Genomic DNA, 21,504 nt, shown 5'->3' on the forward strand with positions numbered 1-21,504 from the left:
TGTGATTCAGGGGTCATTCTTAAAGAATTGGGATTGAAGCTTAGTGTAAAGAGCGAAGTATTGACGAGGGGGACAACCCCCGCATATACGTAATACAAATATAAAAATATAGAATTTCGTTACGTAAGTTAATTTGTAAGTTAAGTTATTTATTACTAATGCAAAACTATGAGACAACTATTTAGCCAAAAAAAATTAATACAACTTTCATTTTAATTATTCATGTGCGGTGACCCAAAATCAAACTTGCATTAATTAAAAAACATTCAGATATTAAATAAATAAAAACAATTTTTCAACTGCAAGTAAGGAGCGACATTAAAACTTAAAACGAACATAAATTATTCCGTGTATGAAAGAGATTGTCTCCTCCTCAACGCCTCGCTCTTTACTCTAAAGTTTTTTGACTGTTTTAAAATGTAGAGTTGTGAGAAACAGTCAAACATTAGCGTAAAGAGCGAGGGCGTTGAGGAGGGGACAACGCCTTTCATATACGGAATAATTTCTGTCTGTTTTAAGTTTTAATGTCGCTCCTTACTTGCAGTTGAAAAACATAGTTTTTTCTTATTTAATTAATAGAGAGAGGACCTGTAATCTGCCAGTTAATACCAAAAATTAAAGACTTAGTTTTGGACGGTGCAATGGTTAACCCTATGGAATTTAAACTCCTGGAAACTAGGTTACAGCTTCCTGCAACCTAGATAGATTCTCAACTAATAAAAGAAGGTCATCTATTGTGACTAAAGGATGCAAGATCGCTGTGGCCGAGTAAGACTTACATTGAAAATTATAGGATTAATCATTGACACCTGTTTAGCGTTTCTCCTAATGGGTATTTTACACATATTCAGAGTAACCCCCGAGGCCGTATCTAGGGAGGAAGTTAGGGGTTGAACCTTCTGCCTCCCCCTAAAAAATGTTTCTCTGACTCGTAAAACGTAACAAAAATTAAAATAAACAAATTTTTGATCAGTTTTTTAAAGCTTTTTTTGTATCCCCCCCTCAAAAAATCCTTTAGTATAACCACCCTCGAGAAAAATTTTTAATACAGCCCTGGTAATCTGCTCCGGAAATGAATATCCCCCATACCCTAATCCGCAGAAGAAAACATTTTGTGCGATTTTTTTAGATTTCGTTTTTTTTTTAAACAAAGGTACAAAGTAGAAGGTAATTTACAATATAATGTTACGTATTATCTGTGATAATACTTTAATTTATCCTGTTTCTTTACTTAGGCAGCACTATTGCGCTACCTAAAATTTTAATTTTGGATTTATATGGCCCGCTAATATGAAAGCTATATATATATATATATATATATATATATATATATATACATTTTTTGCAATATATAATTATTGTATATTGATGATAAATTTACCAAGTAAACAACATTAAACAATAAATTTTACAGTAAACAATAAATTTAACAGGAAACAACAGTAAACAATAAAATTTACGAAGTAAACAATAGTAACTCCTTCTTTGTTCACAGTGCTTATATATACAAAGGTAGCCTACAGGTCTAGGCGTTTACCCCCTTCCCAGAAAATGCTCCTTGTTGTTGACTGGTCTTCAATCACTTTCAACTTACAAAAAAGACTAGAGCTCTCAATTTCTGATATAATGAGCCCCCTACTAGGTTTTTGCGACCAAGATTTTGAGACGGGGACGAGGAAGGGGTAGTCTCCCTCCTACACGGAAAAAATTCTGCTCGTTTTGAGCTTTATTGTTATTCTTTATTTCCGTAATAACAGCGTAGAGACGAAATATTCCAATAAATCAAAAAGCGTTAAAGATGAATTTAAACTTTTGATGCGTGTATTAAAGCCTCTTTTTTACCTTCCCCCAAAAACAAAAGTCCTATTTACGGCTCTGGGTATTATAAATTATTGTTAGCCCCTGACTTCGTCTTGTCTCTCCCTTAGTTACTCATTTTGTATTTATCTGAAGACTCAATAAGAGCTCGCTCCTTACTTTCAGTTGGAAAAACTTATTTTTTCAAGTTTAATTTATCTGAAGCCTCACTGAGAGCTTAGATGATTCGGCATTAAAATGCAAATTTTGAGGTATCTCCCTACCTTCGTTACTACAAAACTATCAGAAAACCCCATTGTAGAAGTTTAAGTGCCTTTTTAAATTTTGTAAATTGTCCATTGTTAATTCGGATGTTGGGAAACATACGAACATTTTTCGCAGGAGATATTTCTGCAGGGGACGGGGATTATCTGGAGGAATTTTTTGAGTAGATAAACCCTGAATTCTTCTACAAAATTTTATTTAATTGTCTTTCTTCCTCTTTGCATGCCCAAATTTACTTGTGGAGAGAATATTACGGCGGAATTGTCCAGGGGAAATTCTCAGCGGGGATCAAATTTACTAGCAAGATATTTCCTTGGAAAAATGTGGTCAGTGTCCACAAAGATGCTGCAATGTGACAACTCCCTTCTTATTGCACAAAATATTTCTGGTGTTTATTTTAGTTCATCACTGCTACTCCCCCCCCCCCCCCCGCCTTAAAATCAATAATACTGAATGTATACGTGGGAAGAATTAGACAACAGTCCCTTGAGGCTTAGAAAATTGAAATGCCCTCTCTTTGGTATCTTAACAAACGTTACCTTTGATATCTTACTATATTCCTGCGTTATGAAGCAAATCACTTCAGATAAAGGATAAAAATAAACGATAGGAATATTTTTGTACAATAAGAAAGGAGATGTCACCTTGTAACACCCTTGTGGACACTACCGACATCTTACCACGGAACAATCTTGTTAGACAATTTAATCCCCGTTGAAAGAAAATTATTTCCAGAAATTATCTCCCCAGGGGAATCTCCCTACACCATTTTCCCTCTCCCTCCAGAAAAAAACCTGTGAAAATATCCGTACGTCTTTAATAGCAAATACTATCTCTAAGAAATTTAATTTAGAAAAAACGAGCTTTTTCAACTGAAAGTAAGGAACAATATTCCAACTCAAAATGAGCAGAAATTATTCCCTTCATGATGTGTTTGCCTTTCTGCTCAATACCTTGCTCTTTATACTAAAGTTATTGGCATTTTTAAAAGGGCTTTCTACTCTAATGGAAAGGGCCTTGGTTTTCAGAAGCTGTTCTTGAGAAATTGGAACAAACAGTAAAACTTTAGAGTAAAGAGCAAGGTACTTAGGAGAGGGGAAACACCCTTCGTATACAGAATAATATCTGTTGGTTTCGAGTTTTCATGTTGCTCCTAACTTTCAGTTGAAAAAACTTGCTTTTTAAATTTAATTTCTAAATCGTTTTTTAAGTTTTGTTTTTTAAATTTAATTCGTTTCTCGAAAATGCTGGTAAATCTGGCTCACCCTCCATAAAAAATTCCCTCCCTTAAGCAGACACTCTGTAAATGAATATTTACAACCACGTAAAATAAACCACCTTCCTCCTCTTAAAATTTCTTGCGGACGATTTAATATGAAAAGTTGATTTGAAAGAGACTTTAATTTCTAATTGTTTTTCCGATCTCTCCAGAAATTCCTCCTTCCGTGGAATTTTTTTTCCTGAAAACCAAAATGTGCTGAAAATAGCACCCGGACAATTCCCTTACGTATAGAAATTATGTCAAATGTCTCCATTGTAAACTTTACCCTTGAAAGTTAGGTCCGAGTAATTTATCTCCCCAAAAAATTCTTTCAATGAAAACTCATTCCAAGCACAAAACTCTCCCCCTTCCCCCAAAAAATAAGTCTGTATACTTCCCTATAACAAATACTATACGTAAACAATGGGGTAATTTCATAACTCACAGGCTTCTCCCCATGGGTATTGGGGGAAGGGGGCACGTTAACCCTAAAGGCATAGTACAACTACGCTGGACAAAATTAACATCTAAAAGTTTGATTGGACGAATTTGGGGAAAAATGCGTAAGCTAGAGGCCTGATCTGAGTGTAAAAGTGTTCTAAAAGCGTTTCGACTAATAGTTTAGCTAAAGATGGGAGTCAGTGAGACCAAGGTCAAAGCGAGTTAATATCGTCATATCAGCTTTGACAGACGGGGTGGGGGTACAATACATATGACGGTAAAATAAAGGGGGAGGGTAAAAATCCAGAATTATAAATAATATAAATATGCGATAGCCTAATACCGAGAATGCGGGGGTCAAATAAGTAATAACACAAAGTAATGTGAATGAAGAATCCATGAAAGTATCTAGGAATCGAGGTATTTTAATAGGTGGAGGAATAATACTCTCTGTGCAGGGACACCTTTTTTTACAGTTTGGTTCCCCTCTTCACTTGCCGAACGGAGTTGGACAACTCTTGAAGGGGAACATTAAAAGACAGACTAGAGGGCCAACCTTCCAGACCCCTTTTCCTAGGAGAGGTTGAATAAATAGAATCGGGATGGTTATAACTTATGTGATTTAAGACAAAAAAGAAAACTGGATATTCCTTTAAATGATTTTTTTCTCATTACTCGTGATAGAATGTGTTATCCTGTTTTAAATAATTTACAATTACTAATGATGGTGACGAAATAAGAGAAGAGAGAGACCTATTCAAGATGATCTATTATTCATCCAAGCCCCTCTCCCTCAATTGGGGGGGGGGCAATCCTCTTTTAGATTTAGAAAAAAAGGCTAATAAAAAACTGAAAATGTGCTTCCCCCTCTATACCTCCCTTTTTGCCCACCCACTTTGGAAGTGGATAGATTAAAACGTAAAACGTAGTGGATTAAAACGCGCAGTCTCTACATGCGTATAACAGACACAATTTCTGATGACAGAAGAACTTACCAATTGAGGAGAGTGAAGTAGCTGTATCTTCCCATCAGATAGCACGATGACAGTAATACCTATTTCTCGTAACAAGGTCAAATGGTCAGGGTTGTTGGGCTAAAATTAAAATAAATAAATAAACAATAAGGAAATGATCTAAATAAATGTCAATAGAATACAGAAATATTTTAATCAACGGAAATTAGCATGAGGCCATCAGATAAAAAAGAACTTTTTTATTGGTTGAAAAAAAAAAGGAATGATCTTCGCGAATAGTGATTTATTGAAAACAGGCAAGCGGAGTTAACTTTTCTGTCTAGTAAGTGTTAAACGTTAAGCGAGCATAGTAGGAAGAATCTGAGTGAGGTTTCAATTGGAATTATTTTCATACAAAAGAAAAGGTATGTAAATTTTCAGTTTTTTTACCAGCATCAAAACTACCAAAACTTGATTAATTGCATCACGTTCATCAAACTGGTATGGATATAGGCTGCGAGGACCTTCGTGTAGCACAAGGGATTGATACTCTGGTTGACAATACGGGGCCCTGGGTTTGATTCCCGCCGTAGCAAGGTTGGGCAACAGACTCGCTACTTGTCCCATTAAAAAAAGACCCCATAGTTAAATTTTTCAGGGAAGGCGGTTTATACCAGGATTTCAAGTATTCGATCTCTTTTTCATGGGCTTTATATTTTGAAAATCCAAGTCTTTTTTTTAAGTAATATCAAGGTTTTTTTTTCTATATCTAAGAAACAGTTTTACCGATTTTTAAAAACTTATAAATAGGGACTGAGCAAAGGCAAGAGGCTAAAAACATGTTTGTCGCACCTAATCTGAGCCGAAGATCCATTTTGCAAGGTTTTGCTTTTACAACTTAAAGATTGTTAAAGGCCATCAAAGGTTATATCACTGAATCATCCCAACGGTTATCTATGTATCTATCGCTGAGAGTTTCATTGACTTAACTACTTTTCAAGATTGCCAAAAGCTCTAACCCAGAATTTTACCCTTGCATTAAACATGATAGGAGCTAAGATTTAACTGCTATTATTCAAAAAAGGTTATGACATTTTTTTTTGTCCCCACTGCGATTTATAATCAACCAAACTAAGTCAAAACGTTTGATCAGGTGATTTGATTCGTCTTATATACGGTATCCTTTTTGTTTGTCAAAGTATTTTCAAATGTTAATTTTTTCCAATCTGCTATACCCCCATTTCTTCCTGGCGGATGGTAGTAAAGTGGTTGATATCAAAACGACTCATACTCATAAACACTACAGATCACTTGGATTCCGCCAAAAAAGCTGCCTTTTTAAACGATACATCTTTTGAGCTTAAATCTAGCGTAAATCCAGGGGATTCTGGGCTATGCATCTATCTAGATTTCACGACATATCGGTGTGAATCATACACTTAAGAGCGTTTCTTTTTGTTCATTTGTTTTTAAAATTGTATCCCCTACCCTGGAGGGCATAGTTTTAAGTGTATTCCTTCTTTGGGCCCATTTTTTCTGGTCTCTTTCGCCTCCTGTTTCAAAGATTCTGTCTCGCCATCTCCCTCGTCTCGATATCTGTCCTGTATTTTCAATATAGTTTATAATTTTTGCGCTTTTTCTAGAAGTTCTGCTTTTTTTTAATTTCTGCAGAAATGCAGGAGACAAATTTCTGCATACATACTTGTTTCGCCCATCCCCACATAAACATACTTTAACAATTGTTTCATATATTCTTCGTTTTTTAAAAATTCTGACCTGGGGAACTGAAGTTTAAAAATTTGGTCCTCTCTCTCTTTCCAAAATAGATTCTTCGACGAGGCGTCGTCCACTATCAAAACCGTGTGTACTTCTCTGAGGCCAACTGTGAGCTCCAGGGCTCCAGCTTCATCACGTGTCGCATACTTCAGTGTTACTGAACCTTATCCATAATTTGGAGCCGTTGCCCATAGGGCTATACGGATAAGATAATCGCTGGCCGTACAATTTTTACCTTTCGGCCGTTCTGATTATAATGGAAACCATGAAAATTTGATCCAATTACTGCAGGAGCTCAAAGGGCAGTTTATTTGACAAGAGGGCAGTGCTGACAAGAAGGACACAAAAGTTTTAAATCAGTGACAGAATATACTCTCTCCTGAAAGACTACAATGATCTGCTCTATGGAATATTTTTTTACTATTACCCACAACTGAAATATGCACAAATTTTAGCCAACCTGTAGAGAATGAGAGAATGGCCTATGGGAGAGATTCTGATTTAAGCACTAAATTTCTATACCAAATTTCTAATTAGCAATCAAACTACTATTTTTTCTGTTTTAAAACTAAAACACAAACTCAAAGTTGAAACACCGGATAATTCACCGATAAAACAAGGACAAATGGAAAAATCTAGGCTCAAAATCTTTCGATACGACGTACATTAATATGCGAATTTGTTTTGAGAGTGGGAGGGAACTTTTAGGACTGGCTAGAGGGTGGACACAAAGATCCCGTTCATACATTGCCGTCATCTGTTTCAACAAAAATTCTTAAAAAGGGTAAATAAAACTGGGGTGATTTTTTCTGTTTCATTTAATTTGCCTACTTCTTGCGGTATTAGGAAGACCTAACATACATGTAAACTCCAAGAAGAAATTTCTGTGTCTATGCCTCTACCATTTCTGGGTATCCTATCAATGTGCATTTTACTTCCTAGTTTCGAAAATGTCGCCCTGAAGCAGGTAAACTAAATTCAATCTGTAACTTAGTCGGCACAGTTGCGAGGTTTCCTCAGAATATAATAGTCCTATTTACAAAATCAGTAACCCTGATTAGCAAGATTGCACAAGTTTAACAAATTCAGCTCGTTTTTATTTTTTTTTGCCAAATTGGGCTCTTGTCTAGGGTGCCAGGCACATTTCCAACATTTTTGCATTGACCAGTTCGTGTGCATTAAGTTGTATTGCTCTATTCTGTGCCATTCATGATTTTGGTGAGGGTGAGAGGGGAGGGGGTACAAAATAAACATATCAAGATTTTTTTTTATATTCACGTTTCTTACGTTTCAGGGGGGGGGGTAAAAATCCCTGAAAACCCCCTCCCCTCCCCCTGGATATGGCCTTGACTATAAGTAAAATTTTAATGCATACTTTACTTTTATAGGCAAATAAAAACAGTTTAATTAATTATAAATTTACAGGCAAACAGGCTACTTTTACAAGGCAAATAAAAAAATCAATACATTGGAAATACATTTTAACCACAGGATATTCTTAATAAGTAAACATACATAGATATCCAACCAGAATCTATCCCACCACAATTCCGATCCGTGAAACATAGCCTATTATGCACCTCAAAGCCAGCACCCCCTTCATAATAAGCTTTCCCAATTTCCTGCGCATTTCTTATTCAGATTATACGATTTGTTGTTAGTACTGCCCCTTCCTTCTAGAAAAAATTTGCGTGTGTGTGAGCTTATATGGGATTTCCAACATAAATAGTAAAATAATTTTTTTATCAATTTCATAGCAGGCCTAGTTATTACAAGTTATATTCTGTTAGCATTTTTCTAGATATATTGACGCAATGAAAATCGAATAATAATAATGTTTATCTACTGAATTATCTGGCTAAACTGTCAAGGGCTTGAATAACTCAATTAATTGGGTCAGCAACGTCTAACCACTGGCAGACGAGTAACCTACTTTTTACCGGATAATATACTTCCGGGTAAAGCTTGTGGCACGGAGATTTCAGGGGGAATGGACCAGATCCTCTTCACCTCAAGTCTAACTATTAAAAGTGTATGAGAGTATGCCCTTACCCGAAACAATGGTAGTATTTTTTGACAGAAACAATCTATAAGGACGAAACTAGGGGGGTTTAAAAATAGCAAAGTCTATCTAAAGTCTACCCCTTCCACAAGATCTTGCTTTTTACGCTGAAGTTTGACTTTTTATCCTAATTCTTTAAGAACGGTCCCTGAACCACAATGGTCGTTTAATTAGAACGATACACATTGTTTTAAAATTCTATAAAAAAAAATTCAGCGTAAAGAGCAAGGTCTTGAGGAGAAGGCAACCCCTTTCACATACTTAATAATTTCTGTTCGTTTTAATGTTTGATATTGCTCCTTATTTTCAGCTGAAAAAACTTTTTTTTTATTTAATTTCTGATCCTTCTTAAATAATACCGGGAAATCTGGTTCTCTCTCCATGAAAAATTCCGGTACATACTATACGCCATTTACTCAAGTTTACGATGCGTAAAACCAGTTTCGAGAACAAACCAGTTTCTTCCTTACTGTAGAAACAAATTTGGGCTATATATTTGCACATTAGAGGGGGGGGGGGTAAATCATAGAAGGTCTGCATGCAAAATGTGTTAGATACAATTATTCTGCATATTATGAAGAAGTAATTGTTTTCTGACTTTAAACTGTCCAAATGCTTAATCCCTTATGTGCAACTACATAACCCAAATTATATATTTCCTATTTATTCTGTGATTTGTCTTGTCTCGCGCTAATTTGAAAGAAACGAACGAATAAACAGGGTTGTTCTCGAGTTTTGTGCTCCGTAAACTTGAGTGAGTGGCGTATAGTACCAAAATTCCTTCCCCTTACGGAAACTAAAAAAGAAAAAAAAACTCAAATAAAAATCTCAAATATTTTCCGTGGGGGAGGGGTATTTTCTGGGGTGGTAAACGCCTAGAATATAGCCTATATGTTACCATAAATGTATGAAATTGGCGAATGTCTAAAATAACTTTTTTTAGATTTAGTCAGCGTTAACAGTCAACATTTCCAGTTTTATGCAAGGTTGGATAGCGACAGGTTAGATTGGGGTTTTCAACCCAATTTTGTGATTTATAACCAAACTTTTACCATCAAAGCTTGCATAAGACTGAAAATGCTTTTTCAGTCTTATGGAAGATTTGCACAAGACTTGCATAAGACTGAAATGAATATTGAGAGAGGGCTGATTCGAACAGAAAATAATAGTTATAGTACTCCTTTTAAATGACTGAGAACATTGGAGGGCATTAGTCACCCTCTCACATCGTTTTCCCCCTATGACATCCGACACAAATTTTGGAATAGCTATTTGATTCGGCAGAGTTGAGATGTCTCATAACTATGTCTTTTGGGATGGCACGGCCCATGGGAAAAGGGATATAAATTGTGCAATTTCCCGATTGCTTACATATAATATTTGTTATTCGTAAACATTAGTAATTTTTTGGGGGTGGATTCTCAACGGTGATAGTTTTCCGTGGAAAGATTCCAAAGAATCTTTACACATGAGGAGGAGAGGGCTGTAAGTTATGAAATTTGCCCATTGTTTACATATGGTATTTGCTATTTTGAAACATCCGGACATTTCTCTGGGGAAAACTTTCATGGGGGGGGTCATTTTCCGGGGAGAATTTGCGGTCCATTTCGGGGAACACACCAAAATAATTTTCCTGGGGAGGGGCTATTTAGACCAGAGTAAGTTTTCTATGGGGATAATTTCTGTGGGGAGGTATTTTCCAGGGAATTTTTTCACAAGAGAGGGGATTTCCCGTCACGATTTGAAAAACAATCAGAAGTTATTTAAAAGTCTAGATAAATTTTCCAACTTAAAGTAAGGAGCAACATTAAAGCGTAAAACAAACAGAAATTATTCTGTATGAGGGGAACACCCCTTCCCCAACTCTTGCTCTTAACGCGAAAGTCCGATGTTTCGGTCCAAATCCTCTCATTAACGTAATGAGTGAGGACTAAGGAAGGGGCAGCCTCCTTCGTAACCATGATAATCTCTTTTCGTTATAAGTTTCAATGTTGCTCCTTAATTTGGTTGAAAAAAACCTTTTTTATTTTTTATTTATTTAATAAAGTACAAAGTAGCCAAAAATAATACAAACAATGCCTGGAAAATTGCCCCTACACTCACTAAAATGGTAGCAATGATAATATAATTAGAGACACAAGCAGAGAGAAGCCTTTTCGCCCGTGGATACATTGCAGGGGATTCAATTTTTGAAAATATAATTATAAAATATATTTATAAAATATAATGAAAAAATAATTTTTTGAAAATACGCTTTATTTTGACAGAAATACAGAAGCGTACAAGTTCTCAGTATTTACCAGTAATCAAGAATTACATACAAAATGAATCTTTACGTACTAATCAATCAGTGTGTACGCATAATGATCGATTCACTTTTTGCAATAATCCTAGACTTTTTATATTTCCTTGTTTTTATTTTTTAATATCGTTATTTTATATACTATATTATTTTATATATTATACTATATTATATTATATTGCTATATCTTTATTTTATGTCTTTTTTTAAATTTTTTTAATTTTTTTTTTTGTTTTTTGCAGATGAACAATATGAATGCATTGGCTGGGTTTAGTCAATTGGGATCTTCACCAAATCAATTCGCACTAACGCCACAATTTCCCTCCTCCTCAACACAACTTCTTCTTCCATCAACTTTCATGAAAAGAAACTGTCAGCTACTGAGTCAATCCAAAGAGGAAGGCCCAGCTGCATCTACACGAATCCAACGAGATATCGTCATTGCTGAGCTAGATCACTTTGCGCCACAATTTGCTTTAGATGCCGGTTTCTTTGATGATCGACGGAGGCGTAGACGTGAAACAAAGAACATATCAAAAGACAAAAATCATCACTCACGAAGTCGTAAAGGGGACAGTAGAAAGAAACGAGACCTTATTTTTCCCGACACCCCACAAACTATGAAAAGAGATTCTAGAGACAATCAAAAACAAAGAAAAAACACTAACCCACCGGCTGATGGTATGTGGTGGCACCGGCGTGGAGCAAAGAATACATCCTCCACCAGTAGAAATCATCACATGCGGGGACGTGGCAAGAACAGTAAAAATAAAAGAGGCGCCGTTTTATCTGATACTCTATATACTACGACAGGAGATTCTAAGGACGATCAAAATAATCAGATAAGAAATAGTGACAAACTGGTTGATGATTGTGAAACTACAGCCTCCGACCTCATAGCTGAGTTGTACCATCAGGCAAGTCTTCACCATATTTCTTCGGCACAAGTAAATTTAGCAGCTGATACAAAACAAACGGAAGCAAATAAAAATAAAGAAGTCGACAAACAGTGGGCGGCGCTAGCAAGACCAGTACTTGACCATGAAGGCTTGGATGCAGCCACATCTCTTATTTTCAGTGCACTGGAAACGCAGGCATGCGCTAGAAGAAAGCTATGTGAGGTGGGCAGGCTAATTAAGAATGATAAAATACGCACGAAGCTTGGCTCGTTTATGAAGCTAATTGCTCACAAGAGCTTCCATCCATTTTTGGGGGTATTCCGAGTAGCAAGGAAATGTGAAGATATTTTCTGTCCCACCTGGAAATGATATGACCTCTGAAAATTCCGTTCTCATTTATTTATTGTCTTATTTATGCAAATTTCATCAAAATGTCAAGCTCAGTTTTGTTCTCATTAAACCTTAGTATTTGAGTCTTTTTGAACTTCAGTAGGCAAGATTAGTTGATTCGCAATTTGAAATAACACTAATTTGTGATAAAGTTAGGCTTATTTAGAAATTTTGCACTGTACCTGGATTAAATGAAGCTATTCAAAAATCTTTAAACGTGGCAAGAATATACTATGGAAACTTGAGAAGTGGCATTTATGTAGTAGTCAACACTAAATTTTTTTTTTTGGAAAACTACACAAAAAGTAAACTTCAACCACGCGAGCAGAGCGGTCTACTACTTCTAGGATCCACCACTTTTAGAGTCCAGGAAACACTTAAGTTTTTATCCCCCCCCCCCCTTCCTGCTATTTCTTCAAGTAACGCTAGAAAACCACACCACTTTTTTTCGCCACGGCTCGAAGTCCACTTCTCCTAGGGCTATGTAATTTAACAAGGTAGTTTCTAGGATACAAAGTGGATTCTAGACCTGTTTTTCAAACTAAGGATAAATTCTGTAGAGATTTAAAGTGAGGTAAGAGAGACAACCTCCCAGTATCGCCAGGAAACTGAAGTGCTAAAATGGAAGACTTGAAAAAAGAAACTCAAGAGCTTCTTTTCATATCTCAGGGGCTGTAGATAAGTTCAACTAACATAAAATTGCAATTTTTTTGTTACAAAAGTTTGTTTTCTGATAGTGTTAAATAGTAAATGGCAGTCTTGATAAGGCATTTTAATGAAACAGTGCCCAAAATAGACTCTATCTTATACTTTTAAAGAAAATCTAACATTGGTGTCGACTGATGTAAATTAATTAGAAATCTTGATGTAAGGGAGCATTAGCATATTTTGGACAGTTGCTTCGATTCACAAAAAGTTAGCTGGGGGAGGAGGACAATGATTTTTTTTTAATCTAAGGTTACACTTGAGCTGTTAGAAAAATTCAACTTAATACAATTAAACATTGCTATGAAATTGTTGAGATGTCTTTTTGATAACCAGTATATTCATATATTTCTTGGAATTTTCATCTCAAGGTTCTTTACCTTACAAGTAGTCGCAAAAGAAGTAGTACTAGTAGCAGTAGAAGTAACAGTAGTATTAGCAGTAATGTGCACATATTGCCTTTTGATGAGACGACCTTCCCCTTGAAGCATTCTCTGAAAGTTCCAAATTAATACCAAAATCAATTCTTGAAATACACTATTTTGACAATGTGCATACACACATCATCTTTCGATTTAGTTGAAATTTCCCCTCAATATTGTAAATGGAGTAGTGTAGTAGTAGTGGTGATGGTAGTTGCAGTAATACTGATAGCATGCAAATATTGCCTTTTTGATCATATCCCTTATGATTGCCTGAATTTTCCGAATTAATACTCAGTTATTCCCATTTTACACCCTTTTGACAATCCGTATACACAACAGTTTTTGATTTAGTTCATCACTGTCCTCGACATTGTCTGAAAGGCTCACCTGATTACCTCTCGTCTTCTTGGACAGTAAAGTTCAAACATGCATACCTCTCCCAATAACATATACTATATGTAAACAATGAACGAATTGCTGAACTTACAACCCTTGTTGCGAGGACTGTAGGGAGGTTGACATCCCCAAATACATTATTACTGAACCTTTCAATAAGGCTGAACAGAATAGCTCTAGCTCTCTTAAAATTTCGATCGGACATGTTTTGAGGAATGGTATACTTGAGAGGGGGCACATTGCCCTCCATCCATTTTTACTCTTAAAAAGGGCACTATAACTTCCGACTCCCAATCAAATGAGCTCCATCCGATCCAAAGTTTATACGACCACACGTTCCATAAAAACCTTATATCCCCTGGTGCATAACTTACAACTCTTGCCCATGGGCCCTGAGCTCACGGATTGTGTCCACCCTATAGACATAGTTAAATGATTTTTGACTATCGATAAACAAAATGACTATCTCACAATTTCAATTGAATGTGTGCCGAGAAAAGAAGATGTCAAGGAGGGGGAGGGGGCTAGTTACTCTACATCATGTTTGACTCTTAAAAGGGAACTAGAAACTTAGTTTTACAATCAAATAAGCCTCTTCTAAAGTTCACACGACCACTCCGACCCTTCAAGGATCTTGTTATATGATCTTTGGACTATTTTTGAACAAATGGCAATCTCAAAATTTCTACTGGATACATTTGGGGAAAATAAGACGTGGGGGGAGGCTCTCACCCGTTCACTCTGACTCTTAAAAAGGGCATTATAACATCTGATTTCTAATCCAATGAACCCCCTCCGGAGTTGTGCTGAGGGCTTGGGAGAGGGGGGGGGGTATTGTCATCCTCAAGACAAAATTTCCAGACCTTTCAACTACACTGAACAAAATGGCAATCTAAAAATTTTGATTAGCTGTGTTGTGGGAATTGAGGGGCATAGGGGGGGGCTTATTGCCCTCCAATCACTTTTGAATATAAAAAGAGCACTAGCCCTTTCAATTGCCAATCGAATGAGCCTTTTTCAAAGGTTCTACGACAACAAATGGCCACAACCAAATTTCTATCACATGCACTTTGGGAGCATACGAGATATGGGGGGGGGGTATCTGTAACTTCGAATTTTAAAAGGGCAATAGAACTTCTGATTACCAATCTAATAAGCCCCACCAAAGTTTAAGACCACCCTTTCTATATAAACCTTATATGTCCTCATGGGATAATTTATAACACTTGCTCTGAGGGTTGTGGGGGTGTGATCATCTTCAAAGACATAACTTCCTGACCTTTTAAATATGCTGAACATGGCTATCTTAAAATATGGATTGGATGTGTTTGGGGAAATGATGGGCGTGAGAGGGGGGTTGGTTGCCCTCCAATCCCTTTCGACTATTAATAGGGCCTATTAATAATTTCCTATCGAATGACCCCTTTTAGGAGTTTCTACGACAACTCCTTCGATACAAAATGCCCTGGTAAAAATAATAGTAAATAAAGAAATAAATAATACATTGTGCCCCCATTGCTTTTTACTTAGACAGCGCTACTGCGTTACCCACGTATTTAAACTTGTGAAACACGCATATTTGAACACGTAAAAAAGAGACAAATTGAAATGGAACTTTAAAGCATTTAAGTTTTAAAGGATCTTAACCAAAATAAAACTAAAAAGTAAGATAGTGTCAAATTAAAAGACTAATACAAGATGTATCCCAAACAACTTTTCGTTTTTAGGGGTTGTATCCACTAGGTGTATATACCCATATGGGTTATCACATACTATACCCTGTGACCACCAACAAAGGAAATAAGAACCAAAGCACGTTTTCTTCAGAGGACCAGGAAATATGTAAAGATAAGTGTTTTGACTCTTATATACTTCCATTAATACTTCGATTAATAATTGGATTGGAAACCACATATATAAGGAACTACAATTTTATTTCTAACATGGCTCTGTGGAACAACTACAGAAGAAACACATGTATTATGAAGACAATTCAATTTTCTTCTGAATACCTGTGTCTACAATTAAATTGTATCTTCTTTAATATACAGCCACACAAATATTTTAACTGAAATAACATCTAAAATATGCTTAACTTTATCTGACCTCGAATATTCAGCTGCTAGGATATTTGAACTCACCAATTAGTTCAATGTGGTTTTTGGAATTTTGTATATTATAAAACCGTCTTTTATAACATATTTTCTCCCTTCCCAATAACTTATTTTTATTTTTCGAAAAATGCTAGAAACATTTCTGTAATGGATCTGTCAACTAATCCTTTTTCTCCTACCCCAGAAATGTCCATTTTTACATAGCTTTCCTATACGTCTCTCATTTCAACCCTTTCTGAGGTTAACAACAATGGCACGAATCGGAGAGGGAGTGCCCCCCTCCCAGAACATTAAAAAAAGCTTTTAATTGTATTGTCACTAAATTGCATGTTCCTAACTGCGAAGTGAAAATATTTTCAGGGATATTAATTCACTGATTGTGGTCTCTGTCCCATCTAGACACAAAATAAAAGCCGGATGTCTCCATTTGAGCGGAGTTTCACTCCTAGAAAGGATTGAGAAGAGTTCATAAGGAGATATTTACAGAAATACATCTTATACTAAAAAAGAAGCTCTAAACAGAGAGGGGCAGAGGGCCGTGCTCAGCTGCATTTGACCTCAGATGAGTGCTCCTATGAGTATCACAATATCTCATATCTTGCAATGCTGCATATTGTTATGCGTTTTTTTTTTTTAATACGGTGAAAACAAGTCATGAAATTCATAGAAAAGTATTAAAAAAACATACCTGGAACTCTGCAGGTAATAACCTTCTGGATGTAATTTTTGGAACTGGATCAAGAATTGCCATGGATTCTTTGACTCCTCTTCTGACATCTTGGAAAAAACTAATATCACCACTATATAAATATTTAGGAGCTGGGCATGATCTTTGTATTTCTGACTCTTCTAGAGTATCATCAGTTCGATTTACCTACGCAGGAAAGGAAGAAACTAGTAGCAACGTATTTAATTTAACAACAAATCAGAAAAGATAAAAATAAGGGAATTGCTACAAATCAGAAGAGGAAAAGCAATTAGTGATCCTACAAAAAAAATTATAGTTTTTAGGAGTCAGATAGAGAATTCTATTCGCGATTCTTAAAAACTAAATGGACGACCAGGGTAATATAGATGACACATGAAGGGTGATTGAACGTATATTGCCCTGCTGATCCCCCTTTGAATCCAGCTCTGTAAACAGTTTTTAGTAGATATTTTGGGATTTTGGAAATTTTGGAAACAATCTTTAGACGTAACAACGACGAAACATGTCTTAAAAACAGCAAGAAAACCCCAAGCCTAAGCTTTAAAAACCCCAAGCCCTGTCTTAACTGATGTAACACTGGTTACATCAGTTAAGACTTTATCGAAACGATTCTAATCATCAGGAAGCTTATACACAAATTTCAAACAACAGATTCTGTCTAGTCTTCATACATGTACAAGGCAATCAGAACTGTCCTTGTTTTCCTTTTCAGATTTTTATTATTTTTAGATGTACAACAATCAGAAAAGATTAAGCCTTTCTATTCTTACAAGCCAAAAGCCATTCCAACATATAGCTGGATAGGCTATAACTTCAATGCTAAGGAAAATTCTACTGCAGCATTATTAGCAGTATCCTTCTTATCCATGTTATTGCCCATAAACGAAGGGCCCTTGACACCACTATTTTTCAATTGAGACTTCATAATGACTATTCTGATAAAAAGGTAATGAAGAAAAAGAGCACAACAAAAAGGAAATTATTTTTCGGGGGGGGGGGGGGGTTCAGACAACTTTAGGGAGAAAAAAAGGAATCTTCCTAACCTATGTGCGTTTATGCTTACACATCCATCAATTAGGGTGTTATTTTCCATAGTTAAGGATATAAATCTTGAAAGGGAACTTACAGAAATATCAGTAGGATTATTCAACCGAGCTAAGGATAATGGTAGTAAATGGGCTTCTGTGGTAAAAATGAACTGGTCCACATCTATTTTAAGTTCTGAAGGTTCTTCAAATAACAGGTAGAGATATTTAAATGTTTCTGTCAGTACAAATGAATCCATCCTGGAAAAAAAAAAATTCCGATTAAGAGGTAAACTGACATCAATACATGAAGAATGTTGAGAACCATCTTCCATGGGACAAAGTAAAACTTAATGTTTTGCTACTGTAGATACACTCTTAATTATTGAACCAGAACACGAACTAATAATCGGTTCAAAAACTATGCATGAAGGTACAGAACTACAAATCCCATTGATTGTCAATAATTAAATAATTTTTCCCGATTGAGCTGAAATTTCTACAGTCCCTACGGCCAATTCCGGCTTTTTTAAAATTAATCTATAATTAATTAATACATAGTATAATTATTAATCTATATGGTTGCATAAATGCTTCCCTTTAAGCCTATACCTTTAATTATTTTTTTTTTATTATAATATGGTTGCTGGTAATTAGTTTGTATTATCCCATATTTCTACACCTCCTCCTTTTTTACTCTAGCTTCTCACTCCTCTCTCTCTCTCTCTCTCTCTCTCTCTCTCTCTCTCTCTCTCTCTCTCTCTCTCTCTCTCTCTCTCTCTCTCTCTCTCTCTCTCTCTCTCTCTCTCTCTCTCTCTCCTCTCTCTCTCTCTCTCTCTCTCTCTCCCCCAAAAAAGGGTATTTTTCAAAGTCTATTGTGAGAGGAGAAATCTAGGAGGGCATATACCCTCTCCCTCCCATAATTGACTCCATTCGTTTGAAGAAAAAAAACAGGTGAATTATGTAGGAAACGTCAGAAATTATTTGTGGAAGGTGGATAATCTTTACACACCATATAGTGTATAGTGTATATGTAAACCTATATAGGTTTAACCCACTCCAATAAAAAAAAACTGTATCTGAAAGTTATCTGTATCTCTCTCTCTCTCTCTCTCTCTCTCTCTCTCTCTCTCTCTCTCTCTTTCTCTCTCTCTCTCTCTCTCTCTCTCTCTCTCTCTCTCTCTCTCTCTCTCTCTCTCTCTCTCTCTCTCTCTCTCTCTTCCCTCATTTCTTTTTAATTTTTTCAGTTGACCTTGCTTTCCATTTGCTTTGAAAAAGGTTTAACAGCTTTCAAATTGCTATTAACTCTGTTTCTTTTAAAGTGAATTGAGAAGGGAGACCTAGTTGTAATCATGAATAACCAGAAAAAATACAAACATTGAGAAAATATATTTTCTCGGAAAAAATTAAACTCGTCTTTTCTTCAAGTAGAAACAAAATGGAACACAGGTAAAAATTCACAGGTAAATTCTAAAAAGACAATAAACCAATGAAAATACCGTATTTAGCTGAATCATGGGACTACATTTTAGCATATGAATTATAAGTTTATTTTCCAACTAAAGATGATGAAACCTTAATTAATTAAGATTTAAATTTAAGAAGACGAAACTAATAAAACAAAAAGATAAACTGAAGTAAGAAAATAATAAAAAGTCTCATGCTACATGCCCCTGCAACTGTTTAGGATTCAATTTATGCACGATCCTGATTTTAATAAGACCTGCCATCTATCCTCCGATCACTTCGAATTTTAGAAAGGACACTAGAACTTCTGATTACCAATCTAATGAGCCCCTCCAAAGTTTAAACGACCACCCTTTCAATAAAAACCTCTCAGGGCATAATTTACAACACTTGCTCTGAGGGCTGTGAGGGGGTGATCATCCTCAAAGACATAATTTCCGGACCTTTTAACTATGCTCAACAATTCAAGATCACAGAAAAAAATTACTTAAATTTACCACAAATGACTATCAGCCCATTAGTACAGCTGGGACCATCTCCGAAGTCGAAAATTATCTCCTTTTTTATATATAAACGATCCCAATTATAATTAGACCTACTTAATCAAATCTGGTAAACCAAGTACTAAAGCTTACCGGATAAGCTAGGTAATTTAAGATTAGATTTGAAATTAGCCTAGTTTTACCTGATCAATCAGGTAAACTAGGCAAACTAAACTTAAAAAACTGGCATTAAGGAAATAATTTAAAGAGAATGTGCATTCCACAACATCTGAATTTAAATCACAACATTAGATATAGAAAAAAAAAATCCACTTAAAAATTCAGAAACGTAACATTTAGCAAACTACTGTCTTTGGTCAGAAACTTGGTTTGATCTTCGCTACTGGGATATTTTATAGGAACAATATTGTCCGTTTTCCCTCCCTCTTTTTACCCTAGCTTCATCCTTAGTAATCTACCAAAATGTGGATAAAATTTAGATTTAAGAATCTAGCCACAATTCTACACCAATCAAGATCTGACAATGCCAATCAAATATTAATGGATATATTATTATTAACATCGTAGGCGAATGATACTTATTGACATCATGACATTAAAAAAAGATAAGCTGAAACGAATAGCCCAAAAAGAAATGTTAGTACAAATTAAATACTTATATAAAGCGGTAGTACAAATTATATTTTATAAAGCACTAGCTGTTGGGGTGGCGCTTCGCGCCACCCCAACACCTAGTTGGTGGGGGCGCTTCGCGCCCCCCCCAAGCCCCCCCCGCGCGCGTAAGTCGTTACGCGCCATATTAGTTACGCGCCATTGTAGTTGTGTCCCTATGTCCCACCTGTGAATATAGATATATATATATATATATATATATATATATATATATATATATATATATATATATATATATATATATATATATATATATATATATATATATATATATATATATATATATATATATATATATATATATATATATATATATATATATATATATATATATATATATATGTTTTTAACTACGTAAAACTTGCGAATATACAACATTCTTTGCTGTCCCATTGTCTGTGCATATAAATAGATTTTCAGGTTTACCGACTCTTGAACATGCAACATATAATGGTCCATGGGAAAACAATCCGTATTCAGATCTATACCTCATGATTCTAATGATTGCCCTTGAGCTTTGTTGATGGTGATTGCTAATCGACCATTCCCTGAGTCGCCATCGTCATTTATATATCCCCCTGTGCACCCCGGCGTCCCCTTTGTAGTTATGTCCCTGTGTCCCGGTCGTCATTTATATTCCCTGTGTCCCGGTGGTCATTTGTGTCCCGGTGTTCCAGTCTGTGATTTCTCTTTGAGTGTCCCGGGCGTCATTTATATTCCTTGTGTCCCGGTGTCCCGGTCTTTTTTTAGTTTTTTTAGTTTTTTTTTTTTACTTATGTCCTGGTCGTCATTTATACTCCCTGTGTCCCGGTCGTCATTTGTGTCTCGGTGCTTTGTTGATTGCTAATTTATATTATATTTATATTTATATTTTTTTATTTATTAATATTTTTTTTAGTTTTCTTTTTCTCTTATTTTTCAGTTTTTTCCTTTTTTTAGTTTTTTCTTTTTTAGTTTTTAGTTTTTTTTTTGTTTTTTACCTTTTTTTAGTTTTTTTAGTTTTTTTTAGTTTTTTTAGTTTTTTTATTAATTTTTAGTTTTTTTTTTAGTTTTTGCCTTTTTTTTAGTTTTTTCATTTTTTTTTAATTTTAGTTTTTTACCTTTTTTTAGTTTTTTTTAGTTTTTAGCTTTTTTATTTTTTTTCTTTTTAGTTTTTTTTTGTAGTTTTTACCTTTTTTAGTTTTTTTTCTTCTTTTGTATTAGTGTGAAATAATTCAGACGTCATATGCGGACAAACACGACGTCACTCGACAGACAGACAGACAGACATAACCCACAAACAACTTATTTTTATATATATTTACTCATATTTTTTTAGTTTT

General features: G+C 35.3%; 2 protein-coding genes across 2 annotated transcripts in view; one reads left to right on the forward strand and one right to left on the reverse strand.

Moving 5' to 3' along the window:
- LOC136038223 (ER degradation-enhancing alpha-mannosidase-like protein 3) overlaps positions 1-21,504 on the reverse strand; it is a 104,311-nt gene that overhangs the window by 19,872 nt on the left and 62,935 nt on the right. The window contains exons 10-12 of the mRNA XM_065721315.1: positions 17,642-17,801; positions 16,495-16,680; positions 4,780-4,878 (exon numbers count right to left, since the gene is read on the reverse strand). Coding sequence (XP_065577387.1) covers positions 4,780-4,878; positions 16,495-16,680; positions 17,642-17,801 — 445 coding nt within the window. The remainder of the gene's footprint in view (positions 1-4,779; positions 4,879-16,494; positions 16,681-17,641; positions 17,802-21,504) is intronic.
- Positions 5,059-12,323, forward strand: LOC136038224 (uncharacterized). The gene is made up of 2 exons (XM_065721316.1): positions 5,059-5,162; positions 11,120-12,323. Exon 2 carries the CDS (start codon positions 11,120-11,122, stop codon positions 12,143-12,145), a length of 1,026 nt encoding a protein of 341 aa, XP_065577388.1. The 5' UTR covers positions 5,059-5,162; the 3' UTR covers positions 12,146-12,323.

Source organism: Artemia franciscana, chromosome 17 (genome assembly GCF_032884065.1).
Source record: "Artemia franciscana chromosome 17, ASM3288406v1, whole genome shotgun sequence".
NCBI lineage: Eukaryota > Metazoa > Arthropoda > Branchiopoda > Anostraca > Artemiidae > Artemia > Artemia franciscana.

Bases quoted from the DNA above. Each gene is read 5' to 3' on its own strand.
- LOC136038224 (XM_065721316.1), top strand. From the start codon at position 11,120: ATGAACAATATGAATGCATTGGCTGGGTTTAGTCAATTGGGATCTTCA.